Below are 27,880 nucleotides of genomic sequence, written 5' to 3' on the forward strand. Positions count from 1 at the left end.
CCTAGTCCTTCTGATCCAGGGCCTTCTGCTGAACCGGGTCCTTTCTGCCTCTGGTCTTCCTGATCCTGTTCCATTTGCTTCTTCCCTCTTGGTTCTTCTTTCTCTGGTCCTTTCTTCCATTGCTCTCCTGGTGCTGGTCTTCTTTCATCTGTTTACCTGGGTCTGCTGCTCCCAGTTTCCTTGTCCTGTTGCTCCTCACCTATGTGTTCCCGGTCCCCTCTGGCAATTGTGGTAAATAAATAATTAATTACCTGATCTATTTTTGACTATAATCAATAAACGGTTAGCTCAATAAATAAGAGTCAAGATACGAGGTAGCTAGAGTATACAGGCTTTAATCAAGCATAAAGGACTGGAACAGGACAGCCTGCATGGGAATGGGATGGCAGGGCCCGACAGCTGCCGGGGCAGGATCTGGGAATGGCTAGCAAACTTTTAGTAACAGTGCACAATATTTATAGTTAAACAAATACATTGTATTCAATACAGTAGGCGTAGCAGTAGGCGGAGTTTGTAGCAGTCGCGAAAGATAAGGCATAAAGTGGGTGTAACAAGAGGTGTGTACAGGGCGTATACATAGACATGTGATGCAAACGTAACAGAATATGTCATAAACGGGGCGGAAACATGGAGGGGGCTACCTGAGCAGCTGGGACCTCTAACCTAGTGGTGCGCGCAAACTGGCAATGACGTGTTACTAGGGAGAACTGGGGGGCTATGACTTCTGCGCTAGAAGAGGAGACGAAAGTCTGGAGTGTCAGAGCGACATGTACCCGGGCATATCTAGTATCTCGTGTTTAGGGAACATGTTGATAGAATCCAAAAGTTATCAGGGCAAAGGCTAACAGACATTAAGACTGGTGCATACATAATTCTACATATAGTGCGTGTGCGAGGAATATTCTATAATACTAATACAGTATTTCTCTTACATGGAGACATAAAGGCTAGACCATGACGGAAACTATTGATGCGATTCAGTAGCTTAGGAATGCAGAGAAGGAGGGCTGGACTGATAACTAGAATCATAACATACTCTTGGCAGACTAAGAGGCAGAGCCAGGCCGAGCCGGGCACTGCGAGGCATGAAAGTAAGCTAAGAGTCAGGGATACAGGTGGGGGCTGTATCGCTCCTCGGAGAGGGTTCAGGAAACAGGAGCTGAATCTGGGTCCGGGCCCTTTTGAGGCCTAGAAACGGGGATAATTCAATGAATTAACGTGCACACTGTAAAACGTGGCAACGTAGGATTACATAGGCCTGATATTCGTTGCTTTCACGAAGACTGGAAACTGGCATACTAGAGATGGACACAACTGTAATTGCGTCTTTAATCGATCAGAAGGGAATACATACATATCGATCATGCACATATAGCATAAGATGGGGAACACGTAGGCACATATAACATGGCAAAATTTACTTTTCCACATTCCCTCCTTGTGCCCTACGTTTCCATCAGGAAACATCTATATTCATGATACCATCTATCATTTCATATAGCATCATTTGCTCGTCTCGAATTGTCTTGGAACGGGACTTAGGACTAGGGATACAAGAGGTAGCACAAATGCCGCAAATCGCAGGGCCACATTGTATACAGAGGCAGCAACTGAATATGATCATTACTGCAATACCTAGAAATGACAATACTTTCCATCCCCAGGCAGATATGATACTCCAGAGCCAACCGGACCATGTCCAGGTGCCTGGATTCTGGTGTAACTGATGGGCAATTTTATGAAGTCTGGTTATAGCTGAATAAACAGACGGCGCGTTATTAGGAATGAAAATGCAGCAACTAGATCCGATGACTCTACATGCTCCTCCTCTATCGGCCAGTATGACGTCAAGAACGAGACGATTTTGGAGCACGACAAATCTCATAGCAGATTGCTCTTCGGTTAAGTTACTTAGAGCAGAAGTAGTCTCATTCAATACTGCTTCAAGGGTTCTGGTTAATCTACGTATTAACTTACTATTCTGGACAGGTCCTATAAAGAAGAAGAAACCTTTATTGAAATCTTGATATTGTTCTAGAGCAGTTTCAGTTTGATCGACAATTGGGGACTCAATCTCCCTTCTATGTCTGACATGTACTAGATGTGTGTTTCTGTGATAATCAGATGGGGCTGGAAAAACTGGTGGCAGTAGGAAGGCAATGTAAGATGTTCCATCCCAATCGAGGGGCAGACGAACATATGCGGTCTGACCACAAACAAAATAAGAATGACGTGAAGCTTTGAAAATAGATTTCCCACTGTCACTATACTCGACAGTAGTAGTACAATCACTATGTCCTACATGTGCGGAACCATTCTTTCTGACACATAATTCGCCTTTGACTGGTAGTACTGAAATAGCAGGTAAGTCTGGAGTAGTATCAGACTGAACATTCAGGACCATAAAATTCGAAGAATAATTACCTAAATTATAAACTTCATTTTCTAGATCTAACCCTGTTCTATGGGGGAGACCTTGCTTGTCTGGAAAACATGTTCTATTCAGAAGGGACATATCATTTGAAGATGACGTTAACGTGGACCATGCTCCACACGAACCATTATGTGAAAACGGATAAGGAAAGAGTGGCAGAACTCCCTTCGGTGTCTGGAAAGGGGGGAGTCGACCACACACCCAACAATTAGTAGCATTGCTGGTCTGGTGTGAATAGTGTAACATTCTAATGAATGTATTATTTCTCATAGCAAGACGATAGGATAGCTCGTGAGGAGGCAGATCACTAAATGTGTGCTCTACTGTAGCATTAGAAAACTTATTTACATGAGAAGTTGGAAAACATAAATGCAATGCATAACTTGTGCAGGTAACCATCAAACTTAGAAACAATAGAAAACTTAGAAAAACGATACATCGGATAGAGTTTTGACTAACTCTCTCGCTATGGGGGTCTATCTCATACATGTCAGATACCTGTCTAACCGTTTCACCCGAGGGGGACTTAGACAATTAAACTGGCTGACTTATTTTACTAGACCGGAGTTTTAATTTATACTCCTGCTGCGGAGTTTTCTCTAACAGAGGAACTTTCAGTTCGGGATTGAGAATACTGTCTGATTTAGAGTCTGGTTTCAGGCAGTCTTTAGAGATGGAACAGTCCTTGGAAATGTTCTTGGCAAAAGTTTTATCACGGAGTCCATGGAATTTCTTGACATGCGACAGATGGACCCAACCCTTGCGGCCCTCCAACTTCACGGCCGTACGGGTGGTCAGAAGGACTAATCTCGGCTCCTTCCAGCGAGGCTCCAGCGGACTTGAACGATCAAAATTCCGGACCAACACGAGGTCGCCTGGAATGACCTCATGTGGTTTCACTTCAGTATTGTCTGGAAATGCAGCGGCAACCTGTGAACGACAAGAGTGTAGGGCAGACATCAAGGAAGCTAGGTAATCTGTCAACATATTACTGGAAACATCTGTAATACTGCGGGGTCTAGGTGTACCCCACATATTTGGGGGGCGGCCGAATACGACCTCATAAGGGGACAGACCTAATCTGGAGTGTGCGACCATGCGCATAAAGAATAGAGCAACTGGCAGGGCAACTAGCCAGTCTACACCTTTCTCTTTGCATACTTTGGCAATACGGATTTTCAGGGTCTGATTATGTCTCTCTACGAGACCGGCTGCTTCTGGATGGCGCACACAATGGAACTTCCACTGGTACCCTAACAAAAGGGAAACATGTTTCATAAGCTCAGATGAGAATGGCTGGCCATTATCAGAATACACGACCCTAGGGAGTCCATAACGGGGGAAGAATTCACGAACCAGCTGCTTAGCAGTGGTCGCGGCTGTGTAATCTGGAACTGGATATGCTTCTGTCCACCTGGACAAAGCGCATACAACTACAAGGACATACTTGAAACCTCGACATCGCTCCATCTGAATATAATCCATCTGGAGGACTTCAAAAGGGTGGTCAGGAGGTTGGAATCCACCTTGTTCCACCGGGACACTTTTACCTGGATTGAACTGGCAACATATCATACAAGTACGGACTTTCTGCTTGGCTGCAGCTCGTAAGTGTTTGTTGAACCAAAGGTTCTGTATACTGTCTAACATGGCTTTTTCTCCTAGATGTGCTGGACTATGTGCGGTATTAATAATGACTTGAACCATAGAGTCGGGGAGAAACCATGTGGCTTTTCCCTTCGTCACCCATCCCTGATCTGTCTGGACCCCTCCTTGTTCGGACCATTTCTTGATTTCTTCGGGAGTAGCATGTAACTGTATGTCTATGACATCTTGTGTAGGGTCCTTAACTGTCATACAAGTAGTCTGTTCTGGAGTGGATGTCTGTGTCTTGTTAACTGGAATGTCTGGTGTCTGAGCTGTAAGCTTGGCTGTTCGATCTGCTAGATCATTACCTTGGGAAATGATGTCAGTAACTTTCGTATGTGCCTTGCACTTCATGATAGCGATAGCTGTCGGTAAATGTATTGCATCTAACAGAGCTTGAATGAGGAGACCATGCTGAATCTTGGTTCCATGAGAAGTCATGAAACCTCTCTCCTGCCAGAGCACTCTGAAGTCGTGCACAACTCCGAATGCATAACGTGAATCTGTATATATGTTTACTTTCAGGTTCTTGGCACGTATGCAGGCTTGGGTCAGAGCAACTAGCTCTGCTGCTTGAGCAGACAGGGTGTCAATACGGTGTGTTTTAATAACTTCAGTTTCAGTAGTCACTGCATACGCGGCTACTAGTTCTCCTGTACTAGTTCTCATACATGAACCGTCCACATAAAGTGTCAGGTCGGTAGTAGGTAATGCAATGTCTGTCAGGTCTTGTCTTGGCTTAGTCATAGTGTTAATAACTTCCACACAGTCATGTGTGACAGGATTTGAAGTAACTGACGGTAACAGTGTAGCAGGATTTAAAACGGTGCAGCGTCAGATTTCTATGTGTGGCTGGAACAGTGTCAGTTCGTAACCTGTTAAACGTGCAATAGTCAAGTGTTGAGTCTGTGTTCGGTTTAAAAGAACTTCCACGGAGTGTGGAACTTGTACTGTCAGGGAGTGCCCTAATACTATGGAATCACTTTGTCTGATAGCTAGAGCTGTGGCTGCAACTGACTTGAGGCACGCAGGCAAAGCCTGGGCTACTGGATCTAATGTGCTCGAAAAATAAGCACAAGGCTTGTATTGTCCTGCTTGATCTTGTGTGAGAACAGATAATGCAGTACCATTACGTTCTGTGACAAAAAGTGTAAAAGGCTTACTGTAGTTCGGTGTTGCTAGAACAGGTGCTTGGCATAAGGCTTTCTTTAATTCATTAAAACTAAGTGTATGTTCCTGGGTCCAAGGGAGGACAGTCGATACGGCTGCCTCCTGTGTCGTTAACTGTATCAGTGGCTTGGCTAGAAATGCATACTGAGGAATCCATTGTCTGCAGTAAGAAGTAAGGCCGATAAAAGCACGTACCTCCTTCTGTGTCTTGGGCTGTGGAAGACTCGCTATTAACTGGATACGGCCTGGTGTCAACTGCCTACCCCACTTGGACAGTAAGTGGCCTAAGTAGATCACTTGCTGGACACAGAACTGAAGCTTCGAAGGGGACACCTTGTGCCCCATCTCGGCTAGGAAATACAGAACTGTAAGTGACGCACGTTCGCAATCACGTTCAGAACGGGCTGTGATCAGTAGATCATCGACATACTGGAGCAGGGCAGTGTCTGTTGGCATGTGAATGTTGTCTAGTTGTCTTTTAAGTGCTTGACTGTAAATACTAGGACTTTCTGTGAAACCTTGAGGAGCTCGTGTGAATTTATAGCTCCTTCCATTTAAACAAAAACCGAAAAGGTACTGGCTGTCTGGATGAATCGGAACACTGAAAAATGCATTCTTGAGGTCGATTACAGTAAAAAATGTAGCTTCGGAATCAATGGCTGTTAATAGGGATGAAATATCTGGGACTACTGGATACTGGGGTATGATACATTTATTAAGTTCTCGAAGGTCAATCACTAATCGATATACTGGAGGTGCATTTGGATCAGTACGTTTCATGACTGGAATGATAGGAGAATTACATACATTGGAGTCAGTTTCTACAACCACTCCTTGAGCAATGAGCTCGTCAATAATTTTGGATAAGGCTGCTACAGCCTCAGGTGGCAATCTGTACTGTCTGATTCGTGGCAAGACTATACCTTGCTTGAGGGTCACACGATGGGGTGTGATTTGCATAAAACCTACATCAGTTGGACCTTGCGCCCATAAATGCTGCGGTACATTGGACAATCTTGGATCAAAATCTCGTAATACATAGTGACCTTTAAAATCCCTTAAAAACAAACGTATTCCTTCTGGGGAGCAGCAAATAACTGCACCTAATTCTTTCAATGTTTTGATGCCTAACAAATTTTCTGGACATGACTTCGTAAGTAACAAATCAGTAGTTCGGGACAATGGACCAACTTCTAGAGTAACTGGCTTTGATATCTCGTTTACAATAGGCTTTCCTGAAAATCCAAGGGAAACATTTCTAGAGCCTGAGAGCGGAGCCCCTGGAACCTCGTCATGACTGATAGTAGTCCTACTTGCCCCTGTATCAATCAAAAACTTTCTGTATTTCCCCAATACTTGACTGTGTACATAGGGACCCTCTTGATCTACAGGTATCTCGATGAGAGGCAAGCCTACCTCCCTCTCTAGGCTGTTTCATGAATACGGTTGATACTCTGGATACTCTGCTGGGCATACTGGTACATCTGCTGTGTAACATGCTGTGTTGCAGCGATAGGCTGCGGTGCTGGAACTGTCTGTTGTGCATTCTGTGGTGGCTGAGAAGTCTGTGAAACTTGCTCTTGTCTAGGCGGACGTGGTCTTTCTTTAGTCTTACCAGTTGCTATGTTGTGTTTCAGAACTGCACACTCGTTTATAAAATGACCTGGCTGTTTACAATAATTGCATGTCCCTTTAACGGGAGCTGCAGGATGATTGGCTTGATTCGGACCCCTCTTCTGACTGTCTTGTGGAACAGATTGTGCAACTAGTACCTTCATTTTCGTGTCTTTCATACGTCTCCTTTCATGTTCTTGCTCTTCCCTGATTCTATTCTGGTGATACTGGAGCATCTGGAGCATCTGTGACGGGGTACTAGCTTGCCAAGTACTTTCGACTTTCAAAACTCGATTTTTAACTTGTGGACTTGAATTCTCGACTTGTTTAGTAACAAAAAGATGAGGGTATGACTCGCTACCTGTCTTCAAACCACTGTTGATAATGAAACATTTTTCGAATCTAGAATAAAAATCACTAGTGTCTTCATCCTGTTTCTGTTTGCATGCTGAGATTGCATCCCAATCTTCCTTTTTCGTGGCTAATAATCTTGGCAAAACTTGAATCAATAACTCTGGTAATTCTTTACATTTCTCCCCAAGACCGGTACCTGGTACTCGTATTTTATCTTCAGCTTCTAGAGCTGTCCAATCAATCTTTTTTTCTCCCACCTCCCATTCTTTTTCCTTGAGTTTTTCATATACCCCTGCGGGCAACAGGACCTTTAGCATTTTAATGATATCAGGATACGTGTATTCTCCCATACGGAGCATGTCTTTTAATTCTCGATGGAACCCTGCTGGATCTTTGTCGTGGCAGGGAATTAATTTCTTCATCTCTAAGAGTTCCATCTTTGTAATAGGGGTGTAAACAAATACTCGTTGCATTTCACCATCCGGTGTCCTAACTGGATGTACTTCTCGTAACGGATTCTGTCTATCCATGTAGAATGGTTTACTTTCTGGAGGTGAGACGTGAACAAAATGCGGGTTCAGAAACGTTCTATATTTGTGGCGCTGTTCTAGAATGACACTAATTAAATCGGTACCTAAACCTTTCCATTTATACTGGAGTAACTCGTTCAGAACATCATGTAACGGACCTGGATCAGAATGTTGTCCCTCATACAGCGTGATGAGGTGCTGGATCATATACATACCCACCAGTCGCTGCTCGGCTGGGGGCAGTTTCAGAAATATTTGTGCCACTATTTCGTCTGGAAAAGTGGTAGAATCAGTAACCCATCGGACTGCTGATCGGGCTAGTTCTTGTTCATGCATGGTGCTAAGTTCACTATAACCGATACGTGATTTCAGAATGTGATCGGTAGCTTGAAATACTTGTTCTAGAGAACCTTGTTCTGGTGCTGGAAGGGAGAAAACTTTCTTGTGTTCTAGGCGTGAATGTCGGTCGGGAAGTCTAGTTCTACCTACATACGCTATTCTGGTGGGATTCTCGTCGTCTACCTCTTCAGTAGAAGAGTCGTTTTCCTTCTCGCTTACTTGTGCTGCTTTACGATTGTCGTGTAACCTTATTTCCTTACGAATTTTCTTGTACATACTCTCTATACTACTGAGTGTCTTGTGTCTACCCTCGGCTATATTATCACTCCAACTTGTCAGGACTTTCATTTCGGTCGGATCTTTAGTCGGACAATCTTGTTCCCTTACTAAACAATTGATTAGAAATTTTAATAGCATGAGCTGGGTCTCAGCTTTCCTTAGAGACATGATTTCGCCAATACTTTCTGAATCGTCTCCTGTACGGATGAAACGATATATTCTGTCTAGATCTTCTTTCATATTCGGTAGGGTGTCCAAATACTCGGTCACCCGTCTTACACGCAATGAATATATAACCATATTATCATCGCCTGGGACTGGGTCATAACGGCATTCGGTAAGAGCTCGTCTGATATCTCCAACGGACTGATATTTGGGCGTACGCTGTAACGCACGTTCATGTAACTCGACTAACGTTACACGTTTGTGTGGCGGCGGGGTACCAGGAGGACCTCCCCCCGCGGCCCCTAAACTGGAATCGTCGACTGATACTCTTCGTGCTGGCAGAGTGACTGATGTAGCGGGAACTTGTACTATGGCCTGGACCGGGGGTACCGTAACGGGTGCTGTAACAGGTGCCCCGGTGGCTGGAAGAACAGGAACTACATTATTTACTGGAGCTGGCGGAGCAGGATTCGCATATTCTGGGACTGTGTCGTCCAAATAGGACGAGAGAAAAATATCAGCTGCGGTCGGTTTGTGACGTAGCCTAATCGGAACTAATGGCGGCGGAAAATTACATGGTGCTTCCGGGGTTGCTTTTGGCAAGCCCTCGGCAAGAAGAGGATACATACCCTTAATGAGGGCATTTCTCTGTCTGTCTGACTGTTCGGCTTTAACTCGTTCACCTACTTCGATCAATTCCCTTTCTTGGGCTCTTTCAGAGGATTCTCTACTTAATTCTGACTTTCTGATTTCTTTTTCGGTTCTTTTATGAGATTCTTTGCGCCATAACTCGATGGCATCTTTCTGGGACTGTCTGGCTTTCTTTTTCCATAATGCTTCTTCTACTCGCATGATGCACTCGGCATCCCACGTACCTGATACGGGCCATCTATATTTCTCTTCTAATTCCTTGGTATACTCGACCCATAAGTCTAGATATAATATGGCACTTATGCCATGCTTATGATACATAAAATGACCTGGACTGTCCCTAGGCGGGACAGGAACTGCTTCCTCGAGCAGACCTTTTCTAGTTCTTAACTGACGTAACTTTGAGAACAGAGGCATGACTAAGGCTGGAGTCTGGACACAAAATACAATACACAATAAACACAATAATAACTGAAAAACAAATCATTCATACCACGACATTGAAAACACATGGAATAACATTTAAACTAACAGTTCGGACAGAATACTACCTGGAATACTGAGAACAGAACACATGAATTTCTCGAGAACAGAACTTACTAGAATGACTAGATGTACTGCTAAAACAGTACGAAACTTACCGGTCTCATAACGAGACACGTCAGGACCCGCGCCCACCTAGGTGAACACTTCGTGTTGGATCTGTGTACCCAAACCCACGGACCAGAGACAAATTAATTGACCCTGTCTAGATACTACCCCAGCAACGGTACTCACCGGGCAGCAAGAACGGAAGGCCTCGGACTGGACTGGACTGCTACGACGACGGACGGACGAACTTCGGACTTCAGTTACAGGTGGGCCTCCGGATACCTCGGACCTTGGACTCTCGGCTTGGGCTCTGGTCGGGACTCGCCGCGTTCCTCCACCGCCTCGTCTGGACGCTGGACCGCAACCTCCGTCTCCTCCGTGGGCCTGAGGGATACTTGAAGCAGAAATATCTGCACGTGCACGGTATGGTTCCGTCACGGCTGCAGAGGATCAGGGGGCCTGCGTGGCTTCTCCGGCGCGTGGGGAAAGGGCAAGTCCCTGTTCGGGCGCCATTATGTGGTAAATAAATAATTAATTACCTAATCTATTTTTGACTATAATCAATAAACGGTTAGCTCAATAAATAAGAGTCAAGATACGAGGTAGCTAGAGTATACAGGCTTTAATCAAGCATAAAGGACTGGAACAGGACAGCCTGCATGGGAATGGGATGGCAGGGCCCGACAGCTGCCGGGGCAGGATCTGGGAATGGCTAGCAAACTTTTAATAACAGTGCACAATATTTATAGTTAAACAAATACATTGTATTCAATACAGTAGGCGTAGCAGTAGGCGGAGTTTGTAGCAGTCGCGAAAGATAAGGCATAAAGTGGGTGTAACAAGAGGTGTGTACAGGGAGTATACATAGACATGTGATGCAAACGTAACAGAATATGTCATAAACGGGGCGGAAACATGGAGGGGGCTACCTGAGCAGCTGGGACCTCTAACCTAGTGGTGCGCGCAAACTGGCAATGACGTGTTACTAGGGAGAACTGGGGGGCTATGACTTCTGCGCTAGAAGAGGAGACGAAAGTCTGGAGTGTCAGAGCGACATGTACCCGGGCATATCTAGTATCTCGTGTTTAGGGAACACGTTGATAGAATCCAAAAGTTATCAGGGCAAAGGCTAACAGACATTAAGACTGGTGCATACATAATTCTACATATAGTGCGTGTGCGAGGAATATTCTATAATACTAATACAGTATTTCTCTTACATGGAGACATAAAGGCTAGACCATGACGGAAACTATTGATGCGATTCAGTAGCTTAGGAATGCAGAAAAGGAGGGCTGGACTGATAACTAGAATCATAACATACTCTTGGCAGACTAAGAGGCAGAGCCAGGCCGAGCCGGGCACTGCGAGGCATGAAAGTAAGCTAAGAGTCAGGGATACAGGTGGGGGCTGTATCGCTCCTCGGAGAGGGTTCAGGAAACAGGAGCTGAATCTGGGTCCGGGCCCTTTTGAGGCCTAGAAACGGGGATAATTCAATGAATTAACGTGCACACTGTAAAACGTGGCAACGTAGGATTACATAGGCCTGATATTCGTTGCTTTCACGAAGACTGGAAACTGGCATACTAGAGATGAACACAACTGTAAATGCGTCTTTAATCGATCAGAAGGGAATACATACATATCGATCATGCACATATAGCATAAGATGGGGAACACGTAGGCACATATAACATGGCAAAATTTACTTTTCCACACAATGGTAACCCTCCTCCTCCTCATGGTTTAGGGGTCTCTTCTTCTCCTGTCCATGTAGCTCTGGTCCTCCGAGCCCTCCTGGTGGTCCACCTCATGGCCCTTCTTCTCCCACTGCTCATCATCCTTGTCCTCCTGGTCCTTCTCCTTTCTTCCGCAGCCCTTCTTATCAAGGTCTTTAGTCGGGTACAGCCGCGTCACTCTAATTTATACATTGTTTGGCTTCCAGATGATTTCCTTTGCTGAGGCAGCACCCTCAAGGACCCAAGTGAGTGCTCAGCAGAGGCAGAGCTTTGCCCACTTAAAACACTGCTTAGCATGTTAAAATCAAAACTGCCATTCCTAAGATACATTGAGCGGGGGACAATAATGTAAGTGTGGCCGAAGAATGAGAAGAAATAAAGATATTTTATGCCTTGCTCCTCTATCGAGAAGGTGTACAACTCTGACACATTCCCAGGTGCACTTCCCTTAGTAAATCTGTGAATACGCCAAGAAACACGGATGGATCCATAGGAACACACACGCTCCACCCATGTAACTCTTGACCAGCGCACGGTAATGCAAGGGAATTCATTTCACAGCCTTGTGTTGCTCCAGATTCATCGAGCCGTGCAGGGTCACGCAAGGCGGCTTTGTGTGGCTTGGTAAATCTGACTTAAGAATGGCGTTGCTCTTGGGTCTCCTTGAGTGACGCAGTCCTTTGATAGATCTGGGCCGAGTGTGCATTGGTGCTTCTGGTGGCTGGTGTGTGTGCCTCGCCTCCTCTCTTACGGACGCCCTAGAATACACCAGCCTGTCCTGCTTGTGCCACTCCGGCCATATAACTTGGGGGTTAGGCTCTGATGTAGTCATGGGCTGTTCTGTCGCCACTGGACCTCTCACCTTTGCCCCCCCCAGGTTGTGACACTCCATCATAGCACTAGAAGGGGGTCCATCTTCCTCCAGCTCCAGCTGTGGCACTGGGACCTGCAGGCTGCTTGGACAGCCCACCTTTTCTGCCCTCTGCTGCTCAGTCAGGTCTATAAGTTCGCAGATGGTGAAGGTTACAAGGATGGTGATATATTAATGGACCCAGTCGCAGGAGCTGTGTTAGCAGCAGCTATCTTGGGTCCTGGCAGTCTTTCTCTCCAAGATTACAAACTTTACCAATATTGAAGCATGCATTTGTGAACCTTTCACACCCCTTCCTCGTTACTGATTCAATAGACCACATTTTAGCCTTCTCAGATGGATGAAAGACTGAGTCAGTTTGGAGAATGTTTCCTGTAGTTGCTCAAAGGTGTGTGCAGCAGGCTCCTTAACACACTGAGCTATCTTAATCAGCTTAGATCAATGAGTAGCAATCCATCTGAAGTAAAGGAATAAGAAGGCCTCTTGGATGAATGTAAATGTGTCAGATATTTGTCAATTATAAAATATGCAAAACAGTGTCTTGTGTTCTCATTTCAGGGCTCTGGAGGACAGGTACTCCTGCACCGACATACACACAAAGCTCGGATCCGGATTCACAAGCGAAGAACAAGAAATCAGGTAGGAAGATCCTGAGCCAGTGCTCAAAATGAGCAGCACATTACACTTTACTGGTGTTAAATGCACTCCATGTAGCACTTACAGGCACTGTGAAGAAATGAGGATTTAACAAGAGCTCTTTGAAGGTTTATGGGGCTCATTATCTGAGGTCTTCTACTGCACTTAAAATATTTTTGGGGGGATTCAAATTGTTTCACATTGTTCAACATGCATGCTTGCAAAACTGAAAACAAAGAGATGATGGACGGAGCGCTGAAACTTTTCAGACACTCACCCCCAGTCAACTGATCTGGGTTTAATCCATCACTATTCTTTAGCCCACTCTGCCACCCCAGTTCAGACATGGCCATATGCAAATCAGTCTGACCCTGTGCCTCATGGGAACAGTCCAGCCTGAACTGCCAAGCCATGTCTTCCCTGGACCAGAAACAAGCTTCTGAGGACCGGTTTCTGGCATTCCAGCCGTCTTCAGTCAGGCTATCTTAAATCCAGTGGCCAAGTGAGCAAGGTACTCACGTCTGAGCATACCCTGCCAACTTAGGGCGAACAAAGCAAACACAAGCAGATGTTATGGTATGTTATGTTAGTCTAAACTTTTTAAGCGCACGGGCACCCAAGGGTTTCATGGCGCTGGCAGTGAGGAAAATTGAAAGCAGTTAACCTATCCAGAAGCTTGCTTGAATAGCCAGGTCTTCAAGGCTCTCCAAAACTCCATAAGGTTAGTACATCTCCTGATCGTCAGAGGAAAAGTGTTCCACACCTTTTGGGCAAGAAAAGCAAATCGGCACCCACCCTGACGCTTCCGTTTGAAAGAGGGTAGGGTGAGGAGGGACAGGTGAGCTGAACGAAGGTTGCGGGTAGGCTCATGCTTGACAATTAGGTTGTTGATGAACATGGGGCTTTTCCTGTGAAGAGCCTTAAAAGTCAGACATCCTACTTTAAATGTTACCCGTTGGGCTATGGGTAACCAGTGGAGAGCAGCCAATAGTGGTTTCGCCGATCTCCTACTGCGGTGTTTAAAGATCAGTCTGGCCGCTTGGTTGTGAACAATTTGTAAGCGTTTAGACAAAAACAAGGGGAGTCCTAAGTAAATAGAATTGGAGAAGTCTAAACGGGACAAGACCAGGGCCAGATGATGGACGGAGCGCTGAAACATTTCAGACACTCACCACCAGCCACAGTTCTTGGTTGAATCATCATCGTTCTTTAGCTCACTCCACCACCCCAGTTCAGACACAGCTATATGCTAATCAGTCTTCAACCCAGGTCTGTGACTGGGGGTGAGTGTGAAAAGTTTCAGCGCTCCGTCCATCTTCTCCTTGTGTCGTCCTTTGCTTGCTCGAAGTCCTTGTTTTTGGTTTCCAAACTGCACATTCTGTAAGTAGAGGTCTGTGAAATGTATGCAATTTGCTGTCACAAAATTATGCAAAAAGCCAAATCCTACACTTAGACCAATATTTTAGTGCCAGCTGCATCAACTGCACTAAAAACACCTGTACCGAAAACAGCTGCAGCTCATATTCTCATAGTTTGAGTTGATCCTGTGCTTCCACGACACAGCCTTGCTGTTCAAAGATGGCCCCCACATTCATGGTAAGTCGCCATGTTAGGCTTTGGGAGTTATTGTGTCAAGCAGCAAAGTGTAAGTGAGATGTTACAGAGACCTCTGCTGTGCCTTCCATGAGCCAGCATCAGTGTCAAGGGACAAATGGCTCCATTCTCTGGAGTGACTACAGTGCTGCAGGCAGTGAGTGTGCACACTCCTCACACACCAGAGACCTTCCCAGCCCCCTCCTGTGATCCACTGCTTGCCCCTTTAATTCCACACATAGGTCAGAGGTGACAGAGGCAAGGCTGGCAAGATTCCCTTGTCCATGTCTGAGGTTCTCATCAAGTCAGGCTCTTGTGTGCACTGAAGCACTTGTCCTGTTTATAGCATCATATATAGAGGACTGCAAGAGAGCAATGAACAGACCTGGACTGGAGAAGCTGCTCATTCATGGACCTTGGAAACATCACAGCTCTGATGATGCAGCATTCACTGGGACATGTACTGATGCAGCATGCACTGGGACATGTGGGGAAGATGCGATCAGCTGCTACTTCTGTTGAACCCTAGTTTGCATCCTTGAGGGTAAATGTTCCCTTCATCGGTGACCAGGTAGCTTGAAGTAGTGTAAGAATCTGTTCACAGCCAGGCGGAGTCAACGTCTCGCAATCCTGTGAAGGTCATGGGATCTGAGGCGTGTAGAGTTTATTCACATGTGCTCAATGTGCTGGAACCTCAGAAAGCAATGATATACACATGTGGTGTCTTTTCAGTGTTTATTACTAACCAAGGAATTGTTCTTTGTAGGAAACTGATATGCGGACCCAATGCTATTGAAGTTGAGGTAGTCCCAGTGTGGAAACTGCTCTTCAAAGAGGTAGGAAAGGTTCCTGGACTCTTACTGTGTAAGAAAAAACCCAAATTAATAACACAGTGAACTGGCTGATAAGGGCTTTTAATAGGTTAATCGGTTATTAATCAGGTTATTACAATGACAGCTCTTTCAGGTGTGAGTGGTTAATTACTGTATAGAGTTTCAAATATTATGTGTCATAGCTGTAGCCTGAATCCATTGGATAATTCCAAACCTTTGCCTGCAGTTATGCATTTATATTGTCCTTTTGCTGGTAATTGAACAAAAATGATGTAGGAAATAATTAACTATCCCTAAAAACCGTACTCCCCAATTTAAATTAATTCTAATTATACCCAGGGATATTATGTTAATATGCCCAGTCTCTACTTCAGCACCCTCAGGGAGATCTTCACGCCACAGACCCACTGCTCTATTGCAGCTTGCACTAGTTCTGTCAAAACATACTGACCTTGAAAATATCTGTTTCATTGATTAATGTCAATAATCTAAATAATCTTTGAAAGCTACTTTTATCTGTTTTCTCTTTGTTCTACACAGATTCTAAATCCCTTTTATTTGTTCCAAGCTGTTGCTATGGGTCTTTGGCTGTCCTTTGAGAACTATGAAATTCCTGGTATCATCATCGTTATGACTCTAATTTCAATCATAGTCACTACCTATGACCTCCGGAAGGTGAGTGCTTTGACGCACCGAAAAAATGTATCTTATGGGAAGGGGCTTTGAAGGGTCCACACCTGGACAGCAAGATAAAAAGGTTGCACTCCAAAAAAATGAGTGGAAAATCTACCGAAAGGGAAATAGAGCGGCATGAAATGAAGGATGTGTGGCTACAGCTGGGGTGCAATAGTTATACATCAAGCTAACCTAAATATACTGTCATGGTGTAGTGTAGTTCCTATATTCCCAATAGGCTCTGTGCATTGGAATAATATATCCTATAGGTTTGGCGTAGGACTGATGTCGACTAGGTCTCTATCGAATATATTAAACTTAATAGTGAGTGCCAGCTAGCTCAGAGGTCACTAGAATCTTTCTTGAATTCACAAGAAGGGATTCGTTTCTGACAACCGCATAAACATGACAACTTTGTTTCCCAAGAATAAGAAATGTATCTCTAGAGTTGTGGAAACAATAGATAGGTATTTCACTCAGTCAATCGTGCATGCTTCGTTTCACCAGAGGTGTAGAGAAATAGAAAGAAGGGCATTTTCAATAAAAAGATTTAATGAACAGTCTTCTTTCTCATACAGAATAAATGAACTGCTACAATCGTAATACAGGCTGCAAAGTACAATGCGTACAGCGAGAAGAGTATTAAAAAATAATACTGTAAGAGCATTGTATGGTTTCTAATCCATAAGAATACATACATAAATACATAAATAACAATGGCTAAAAAGTACTCAACTGGTGTTTCTAAAATATGCCTACTCCGCGTGTACTTAACCTAAGTCTAGTATGAGGGAAGAAGTAAGTGTGGTGTAGTATAGGTTTAGAATTATTTGCCAAGAATCTATCCAAGATTTCTCTTAGGGTCTAATCATCTCCGTACCTCGGTTTTAGAATGAAGGAGGTCTGGTATCTCTGTCTCGGACTCGATTCCCAACACCCCGCAAGGGGAGCTTGGAAACATTGGAGCTGGATTCTCAGCGAGAGAAAGGACGGCTTCTCAATCAGTACGTCAGCTGGAGGGTCAGCTTCCTTCGACACTTGCTGTAGCGAGCTGCGTCGGGCAAGGAGATAGTCGAACTGCTCCAAACCACTGTGTGTTTTGCTAGAGCAAGTGAAGGCATATTTATACCTTGAAGGTGCCTATTTTGACGTAAAGTCTGGCATGGTAACGTCAGGAAAGAACTCCAAGGGAATGGCAGTTCTTTGAAAACTCCATGACTTCTTGGACATTCAAGGATGGGGAGGTCCCTGACTGCTTAAGCCGATTTTCCAAGAAATTGTTGTGACTTTTTGGAACGCGTAGAAGTAGCAATGCCTGTATCTGGACTGCATGGGCTATGGCTAAATATGGGTATGATTTCTATGCTTATATTAGGGCAATGTGAATTGTACCTATATAAGGGCATGAATCGGGAAAATTCACTCGGTCCTAAAACGCCATACAACACCCACTCCACTTTATTATGTTCGACATTACTAAATTCTAAGCATTCAAAACATATCTAAAGCATAATGTGTTTAAACCCCACCCAAAATACATAAAAAAATGCATCTGAAATGATTGTACATGAAAAAACGAGCATTTGTGCTGTACGCATTTTAGAAGTAATAGATTCATTAGAAGCATATTGTATGACATTGGAAATGCTATCCGAATGAGTCATGAAATTACTTTCATGAAATGGCTCTTAATAAAGGAAAAAAGTCGAGACCATTCCATGACAAAATATATAAATTGTTTCAGTTGTGGAGAAGGTCAAATACTGTCTCCTGGAAGTATTCAAAGAATTCTTGTTCTCTATGAATAGTTCTACTTTAAGCAGATTACATCGTGCCAAAAAAGTTTTCAATTTTGGAAGAAAGTCAATACGTAGAAAAAATAGACCAATTTCAAAAGTCAGGGTCATTGTTTGGAGAAAACATCAAATCTTCTAAGCTCCAAAAGAATTTGTCTACTACTGTAGGTGAAAGTTGGACTACCTCGTTAAGCAGATCAATCGTACATAGATGAGAAGCATCACAGTCAGCGTCAGTCGCATTAGTAATGTTCGTCGTAGATGGTACCTGTGTGCCTGTAGATCCACGTATCTCACCGAAAGCAGTTTGCGTCTGTGAGACCTCAATGAATGCTGTCATCAGGATTGGTAGCCACTGGGGACAACACAGTGCATGAGCCATTACTGGTCCAAGCAAAGAATCAACTTCCGTTAGCATGACTGATGGGAGTGTCAGACAGATGTCTTGCACGCATTCTTCTCCGCATAGCAGGCATCGTACAACAGGTAAGATGCAATCTTGCCAGATTGGTCTGAATGATAGAAACCATGTGGTATTCAGATCTCTTAAATGAGCCAAGCCCAAAATTTGGATTATGCGCTCATGACACCTGATTCGCCAGAAGAGTGTTCTCCACGGTGATCTGGGCGTCGTTGGTGAGTTGGCTTGCCATATCGGAGCAGAAGGAGCAAAAATAATATCCCTGCTACGAGTCCCAAAACGAGAGGCAGTCCGCCAAACACAGAGTGCACGAAGTTTGGAAATATGCCGAGGACTGCTTCAAAAGGTGCTAACATAGTCATGAACAAACGGTCTTAAATACATGTACAATACCACTCGTATCAGACATGTTTAATATACAACCTAACATTTATACGAAATGTACAGGGCAGTTTGTTGATAAAAGGGCATGTATCTCTGCAGAAGTTCTTGCAACTTGCAGTTCATACATCTCTTTGGACGAGGTCAGTGGCACAGTTTTTTGTAAAAGAAATGGCTTTCATTCTGCTTAAAGTATCAATTCGTATAGAAGAGATGTTCAGTGAAGGCCATAACGGCGACTGCCCGTCTGTCTTAGTTTTAGGAAACAATACTTGCATACAACAAGTGACCCTGGCTGACACAGTTACGAGATAGGCTATTCCTGGCAACATGCCACAGCAGCTGTGATCATTCAACCTAATGTAGTTTCCATTAGAAAGCCACCTAACAATTGGATCTATCACTGCAGCTGGAGAACCTTGCAGGTGGCAGGATAAGTTGGTCGAAGAACCGTCACAGGCTCTGTGTAAGTTAATACCCTGGCATAAAAGTGTACCACTAAGAAATACTTCTTTTCCCCCACTCCAACATCTGTGTGTCTATTGTAAATCCCAGGTTGACTTGATGTATTCTTTACTCAACCTTTCATATACGCCTGCTGGTATATGTTTCAAACAATATTGAATTTGGAAAATTGTCACCGGCAGAGTGATTGTCCCATATATTATCCATTCTGTCGCTGGTTTTTCAGAAACAGTTAATGGTAATCTTTCCAGTTTTTCAATGTTCAGCACTGTATAGTCTGCTCCTCTTTGTGCCAAAGTGATTTGTTAATCTGTAAGGTTAAATACAGAAAACAATGACGTGGTGTTGATTAGACACCATGGCACATATCCACAACGAAGATTTTGTAACGTCCAGCCTAATAGCATTATATAACGCAATTGTGACTGTCTATGCTGTAGCATGAGCAAGTCCCGTTCCATTATGTCTATGGCAGAGGATACTTTGCTGTCCAAAGAATAAAATCTGGATGACAGAGTCGTTAACACAGTTTGAAAAGCAGGGGACCCCTACGTTAATAGGTTTGCTATAGGTAGGGAAATAACAGTTTTGAAAAAGATTTATAGCAAACAGATAATTATATGCCAAAACCTCTCACTCATATATTGACGTATATAGCTACAACAATCACACAATTCTCTATGTATATAATAACAAAGAGATATATAATTTGATATACAAAAATCTTTTTATTTCATATCAATAATTATCTGATTCTTTTGGTTGTCCTATATAGACTTTATAAATGGATGTTTATAGTACAAAATTGTATATTACATTTTCTAGAAGTATACACATATAAAGAAAAACATGAAAACATAAACACATATCACAAAAAACCAAAAGGACAAATCGGTCAATAGTCTATTGTGGTAGGCAAAAGCGGTGAATTTTGGCACTACGCGCGTTTCGGCATTCTGCCTTCATCAGGTGACCGTCATTCACGTGTATACTGTACAGGACAACAAACTTATGCAGTATCGGTATGTTGATAGTGGTGAAATATTTTTAAGGCCCACATCTATTTTCATCAATCGAGTTAGCGCAGGTATAGCACTTGTTTTCGTTTCCAGAGATGTTTATAATAAATTCATATGGTAATGAGACCCAGTCTGTGGTCAAGATGCTTGCTCGGAGTAAGTTCAAGTGCTATAATCAGCGACCCATGGGTGGCATAAATGTCTTTATTCAAATATGTAAGCGAACTGAAACACCGTACTTGGAGGCCGGCACATATGTTTTTGATATCTTCTTTTCTTAGAACGGGTGAACAAGAGGCAGTTTCTATCTTTTCATTTTTGTTGCAAAAAGCGGACGCCGTGCATCTTTTGGATAGGCAAAGAAACCTTTCTTGATTTTGCAGGGTAGTATTCTCGCGCCGAACCTCCCCTCCGATGTGCTGATAGATACACGTTGCACGGTGTCCGCTTTTTGCAACAAAAATGAAAAGATAGAAACTGCCTCTTGTTCACCCGTTCTAAGAAAAGAAGATATCAAAAACATATGTGCCGGCCTCCAAGTACGGTGTTTCAGTTCGCTTACATATTTGAATAAAGACATTTATGCCACCCATGGGTCGCTGATTATAGCACTTGAACTTACTCCGAGCAAGCATCTTGACCACAGACTGGGTCTCATTACCATATGAATTTATTATAAACATCTCTGGAAACGAAAACTAGTGCTATACCTGCGCTAACTCGATTGATGAAAATAGATGTGGGCCTTAAAAATATTTCACCACTATCAACATACCGATACTGCATAAGTTTGTTGTCCTGTACAGTATACACGTGAATGACGGTCACCTGATGAAGGCAGAATGCCGAAACGCGCGTAGTGCCAAAATTCACCGCTTTTGCCTACCACAATAGACTATTGACCGATTTGTCCTTTTGGTTTTTTGTGATATATGTTTATGTTTTCATGTTTTTCTTTATATGTGTATACTTCTAGAAAATGTAATATACAATTTTGTACTATAAACATCCATTTATAAAGTCTATATAGGACAACCAAAAGAATCAGATAATTATTGATATGAAATAAAAAGATTTTTGTATATCAAATTATATATCTCTTTGTTATTATATACATAGAGAATTGTGTGATTGTTGTAGCTATATACGTCAATATATGAGTGAGAGGTTTTGGCATATAATTATCTGTTTGCTATAAATCTTTTTCAAAACTGACAGAGTCGTTAAACCATTGTCAACTACAGAGAGAGATTTCTCTAAATTAATACGATCAATTTCTTGAATTCGTTCTGCAGTCTCTGCTTGTGTCGCTTTCCAAGCTTCATTATAAATGGCATATATACCAGCGTATATAAAACTTTTATGACACAGTTTAGGAGGTCCTTGTAAGAAGTTCCTCAGATCAATGCCATTTTTAAGTAAAGATAAGTGTTGTTTTACCTCTGTTAGTGTGGATTTTTATAGCCAATCAAGGCACAGTTTTCCTACACTGTATGATGTTACTATCCCTGGATGTTGTCTCTGGACATATCTTGGATCTGGCCTAGTGAATGTAAACCCTTGTGTCTTGTTCAGGAATCTTTCTTGACAGTTGTTTGTGTCTGTGGGCCAGATTAACCATTTTTCCAATCAGGATCAGTTCTGTTTTTAAGTAAAATTGTTTTTACGTTGACCACCCCCTTTGCAGTGTTTTTGCTATTAGGTATGGACGATTTGTTTAAATCTTTTATCTTCGCTAGGCCAAGACAGGATGTCTGTTGCACAGTGTCGTTCAAAAACATTATTTGTTCAGGGATGATGCAGTCTCTAAATAAGGCTTCTAATCCTTGCACCTGCCAGTCTTTTGTGCCCTAGACAGTTTTTGTCTCAATGTTGTCTTTCCAAAAGTCGAAACCTAATGTGGACAGCTGAGCATAAAAGGCCGCAGAATAAATTTGCTTAGTATTAGTCAACGTACTTTTCATTCCTGTCTTATTAAGATTTCTAAAGTAAAAAGTTTCTGGATTTGAGACATTAACCCCTTCGACGCTCATGACGAGCTGGGCTCGTCATGCAGTAGCCTCCTGCTACGCTCATGACGAGCCCAGCTCGTCATGAATGTGCGAGGATCGCGAAATCCCAGCACAGCAGGGGAATTCCCATAGCATCCAAGAGGTTAAAAACTGAGAAGTATGGACATTTTTCATAGAATGTTTTTGAGCTGCCTTTTGGTGGTGTCGGACAGTGTTCCCATTGATTGAAAGTATAAATATTTCTGGGGTTTGCAGACTTGTGCAAATAATGATGACCATAGTTATTATAACAATACATTTGTTCATAATCTGATGAACCTTATTAGTATTCATGTTTGGTAAATGTTGCTGACATTTCTAAGTGTGACATCATATTATTAACAGTTTCAAAGTCCCAATCATCAGAAAATGTGCTGAGTGAAACAAAGTCACTCAAGGAAACCTTGAATTGATGTGGAATCTTCAACAGCTCTGCAGGACCAAAGTTTTCACAATCAGTTCTGTCCCAAGCTATACCAGCAGGTTTAGGAATGGCTGTGATGTTCACTGATGACAAGTCTCTTTGTTCACAATGAGATGATTTGTCTGGCTTCAGGAGCAAGTTAATGTTCTTACTTGCTGTGTCCATTTTACTATATCTCCCATTCATCCGCATTCCCAGAGTTAGCACAAGAATTAGCCAAAGTAGTAGGAAAAGTACGCCTAGCATAATCCAAAATTCAACCCATGGTGAAACCAGATAAGTCTTTACCAGTTGATGAAAAAGTTCTGTTGCTTGTGAAGGATTCAATTTAAATACTAATGACTGGTCACATAATATTTCTGTGTGCCCCTGTGACCAAATGTCCCCACAGTCTACAATTCATGTCCTCCTTTTTTGTAAATGTTATACGCCACTACGCAGGCGGTGGATAATACCATTACTAAAAGTTTTTAAAATTCGCAAATGTCGCCCTGCCTACTTGGTATTACAGTTTTTGGAAAATAATCTGATGACCAAATCTATTGCACAGTATCTTAAATTATGTATTAGGCACCGAATGAACTTATGAATTCCGATTGAGAAGCCTCTTTCGATATAAGATGGACGGCAAAAAATGCGCTCTCAAGACACTGTTTTGATACAGAATGAATGTTTTTTAATATTTTATTGTGTTTTTATGTACTTTTATGGCTTTCAAAAAAATGGAAACCGAATAAAGATGATTTGATTTGATTTGAAATACTAATGGACTATACTCACCAATAGCCCATATAGCAATATCGGTACTAATAATTCAGGGGCATATTACCAAGCAATAGCGATAATTATTGCTATTGCTTGGTTAGAGACAAAAATTTACCGCAGAGCTGCGACGATTTTTATTGCAAATAAACCTTGGTATTACCAAGGTTTATCGCAAATGCGATAAAAATCGGCCGCAATGCATGAATATCGCTGAAAAGTCAGCGATATTCATGCATTACCGAGCTAATGCTCTTAGCCATGTTATCCACCTCCCATTGGATAACATGGCTAAGAACTGCTCAGGGCAGGTGTTAGCTTTTGGAGATATTCACGCTAAGCGCGAATATCTCCATAAGTTGGTAATAGGATATAGCGATGTTAGCGACTGTTTCCAGTCGCTAACATCTTGGCACGCCCACTTTGCATGTCATTAGTGATAAATATCACTGACATACAAAGTGGGGCCCAAGATGGTCGCTATCTCCTACTAGCTGTCGCTAACTGGTGTTAGCGACAGCTAGGTAATAGGGAGATATTTTTATCTCCGCTTTCTTGGCTTTTAAAGCCAAAAAAGCGGAGATAAACCCCCTTGATAATATGCCCATCAGTCGGCAATGGAGAAGGTTCAATCGTTTATTTATCAAATACAAGCCCTGACAGAGGAGCCTTGGTCTACACGACCCTCGGAGGTGCGCAGAGGAGACTGACTACATGCAAATGATACAAAGCATATATACGTTACATACATCCCACAATGCCACCTTACAAGGAAAGATACAACTTGTCAGCGAGCCCAAAGGAATACCCATATATGGCACAATTGATTGCAAATAGCCTAGGCCTTAGCTATTCCGGGGGCAGGTCAGTAGGGTGCCTCCCTGTCTATCTGTAGCCCGGGGAGTACATGAACGGGCTCTGCTATGTGCGCATCCCACAAGAAGGGCAGGTGTGACCTTGGGTTTCCTAAGCTTCAAGCTAACAAGTGGAATAGATGGCTAAATCAGCCATCAAAGATTCATGCGGAAAGCATAATCACGTGGTTTCAGGGAAACAGTACTTGCACACAGGGAAACGAAACAGAGTGACTCCTATCATACCAATAGGTGTAGGCGAACTAAAAGTAAATCATTGGTTATTGCGTGAATACAATCAACTCTAAACATATAATCATATAGTTGTAAGGTTATATTGTGTATATTAGGCCAATAATATGTGTTTATCAAATTTAGATCCCATCACTTGTTCTTTAAAAGTTTTTTAGCTGGCATTGTGTCAGGCTCACTGGGATCCTCGGAAAACGTATCAAAGTTAATGAAATAGCCCAGAGGCAGTTCTGTCAATTGTTGGTATTGCATCAGGATTAGACAAAATCGCTGGGGCTACTCCATTACTTGTCATGTTAGTATAGTCCGATGCTATATCATTGTAGACAGGTGTTTCCTCACAAACTGTTATTTGGGTCTCAAGAGGTACAATTTCCATGGCTTTGTTGCATAGTCCTTCTTTTCGCACTGCAGATTTTGCAAAGGTGATGAGTCTCTCAGTTTGAACCTCTTGGATATTAGCCAGATTTGGTTGTCTGCTCCATCTTTGGAGTCCACTGGCCTACTACTTATGATCGGCCACATGATGTGGTTTTACCAGGTCGATAGACACAAACCTTTTCACCTTTCTTCCAGCAGGGGGCGGCAGTAACACTGTTCTTGATCCGGTGATTGCTGCAGAAAGGTACTGGTTGTCTGTAAGAAGGCCAAATTCCTTCTTGTCCCCGATCTTTTCTCTGACTAGATCCCCAATCTTTGGAATCCAGGCAGGCCTTGCTGGGTCAGGTGGTTTTTCTTCAATGGTCGTTGGCTTTTGTAATGTGTTGCTTAGAATTCTCCTTGTTTCATTTAAGTCCTGCAAAACAGCCAAATGGTCTTTGATATCAAAGGGTTTTTGTTGTACCATTGAAGTGTGATGATCAAGGTCTTCGACAATCATTCTAGTACCAAAAAGGATTTCATATGGAGTGATTCCACCCAGAGAACTTCTTGGCAGATTGTTAAGACTATGTTAGACACTTATTAGATGTTTGACCAACCCGTCACTTGAGCCTAATACCCTAGCTGTTATAGATTGCTGTATGTCCCGTTTTTTTCTTTCCACTACAGAATTTCCCTCAGGATGGAATGGACTAGAATACCGCAATGCAACGCCCATATTGGCCATGGCCTCCTTGTAAGTTTTGGAGCTAAATGCAGGACCCTGGTCAGAATGTAGCGTGCCAACTGCATATTTGCCGATAAAGACTCGCAAATCTTTTATAACAGTTCGGGCATCAGCCGAGCGCTGAGGCCACTTCCAAATGAATCTTGAGCATGAATCCACTGCGACCATAATATATTTATAGTTACCATCCCTCTGTAGGGGACCACAGTGGTCCAGGTAAACGTGCGCTAATAGTTTATCTGAAATTAAAAGGTTCATCTGCGCAGGAAGTTTCACTGTCGAGACTTTCATCTTTTGGCAGATTTCACATTCCAAACCTTAGTTTTGGGTCTGTTTCCTCATGCGCGGCCACCAGTATCTTTGTTTTAATAACGACACTGTGGTGGAAACACATGCGTGTGCAGAGGCAAGCCCGTCATGTGCGGCTAAAATTAGACCTAATCTATGTTCCATGTTTGGAATTACTCTATCCCTCACACCAGGGATTCGAGCAGACGGAACATTATTTGCATCAGTTACATATGAGTACTTGAGTGGAAAGTCTTTTGGTAATGTTTTACAACTGTCTTCGCTTGATGCAGTGACAGCCTGCATTATTTCGCTGTCTATTTTAATTTTTGAACGAGTGATTGCAGCTACAGAAGCTGTTTGGACAGCTGCCTTTGCGGCTTCATCAGCCAATGAATTCCCTGCAACGTGAACGCCATCACGTTGATGACTCAGTGTATGGATCATGTGAATCTTTTGTAGTTCTTTCTGTAATTGAACTACTTGTTCCCAAAGCAATTTATGCTTGATTGTGCCACCTTTTGCATCTTTGACACCGTTTTGAATCCAATTCTGCAAGTATTCATTGTAAGATTGGATTCAATAATAGGAATCGCACACTTTGAGTGTGGGGAATTTGCGATCAGTATTTTCAAGCGCCATCTTGAATGCCTGTAGTTCAGCTCGCTGAGCTGTACAATCTCCTAGAGATTGCAATTTTGTGACCATAGGTAGGAATTTACCATTGCGCCGGCGACCTTTAACAATTCCGCACACAGCATATACGCTTGTTTACCCCCAATTGCGGGCTGTGCTGATCCATCTGTATAAATTATACATACTGTTCTAGAGGCAGAATCTCAGTAGGCAGAAGACATTCTTGTTCGTATTATGGAAATTCTTGAGTATTCAAGAAGGGGTCAAAAACGTATTCAACGTCTGTTGCAGAAAGAGAGTTAACCCATTGTATCCATTTCAGATGTAAAACCTTAGCATTTGGAATGCTTGCTATTGTCATTGCCTTTAAGGCAGGTACAGGTGTGACGACCATTATGCGTTTTCCCTGTGCGAGGGCGCTCTCTTTTGCTACTGCAGTTTGAACCGCTGTCAGAATTTTTTCTGGAGAAGTGAATTTCATTTCAGCTTGTGTGTACAATTATGATTTATAAGCTATTGATACTTTTTCTCCTTCATTAAAGGTTATGTATGTGAATCCGCATCTTCCTGGAATGATTCGGATTACATGGTTGCGTACGTTTACACCTGTTTGTAAGTGTGTTGTTGCCAACATGTCCGTTTGGACTGTTCGCAAAATTTCAGTGTGTTTTTGAGTCCAATTAACGGTTTTGAAATCAGGTTTGATTAGTTTGTAGAGAGGTTTAACCCTTTCTGCGTAATTTATCATGTAAGTTCTTCCGAAATTCAGGAAACCTAGAATCGACTGTAAGTTTTTCAGCGTTTTTGGAGGTTGAAGCAGCTCACACTTCTCTAAAAAGTTTGCTGCCATGCTTTTTCCTTCACTAGAAAGCTTGTATCCTAGAAATAGGACGTTGAGGTGGGCAATTCGTGATTTCTTAAAATTGAATTTGTACCCTTCAGATACGAAGCCAAGTATTATGATGTTCACTCTGTTCAAGTGCCTATCCAAGTCATTGTCTGTTAGATAGATGTCATCGACATAAGATAATGCCTCATCATCATACGTTTGTAGTAACTCTGTTACTCTGGCTGAAAATAAAGGTGGACTATTCTTCAATCCCTGGGGGAGACGACAAAAGTGACGTAGTGTCCCCATAATTGAGAAAGCGGTCAAGTACCTGCTTTATGGTGCGATATTTTGACAGAAGAAACCGTTAGAAATATCTAATGTGGTTTTATATTTTTTATGCACAATGTTATTCATTAGTGCTGCACTGTGTGCATTTTGTACTGCAAAGGTTTTGCAACAAGAGTTTAAAT

The 27,880-nt window shown here is 42.8% G+C and overlaps 1 protein-coding gene across 1 annotated transcript in view; it reads left to right on the plus strand.

The window, feature by feature from the left end:
• LOC144770984 (putative cation-transporting ATPase 13A4) overlaps positions 1-27,880 on the plus strand; it is a 1,004,626-nt gene that overhangs the window by 220,928 nt on the left and 755,818 nt on the right. The window contains exons 5-7 of the mRNA XM_078655851.1: positions 12,943-13,023; positions 15,380-15,449; positions 15,987-16,121. Of these exons, the coding sequence (XP_078511977.1) occupies positions 12,943-13,023; positions 15,380-15,449; positions 15,987-16,121 (286 nt within the window). The remainder of the gene's footprint in view (positions 1-12,942; positions 13,024-15,379; positions 15,450-15,986; positions 16,122-27,880) is intronic.

The sequence above is a fragment of the Lissotriton helveticus genome, chromosome 7 (assembly GCF_964261635.1).
Source record: "Lissotriton helveticus chromosome 7, aLisHel1.1, whole genome shotgun sequence".
NCBI lineage: Eukaryota > Metazoa > Chordata > Amphibia > Caudata > Salamandridae > Lissotriton > Lissotriton helveticus.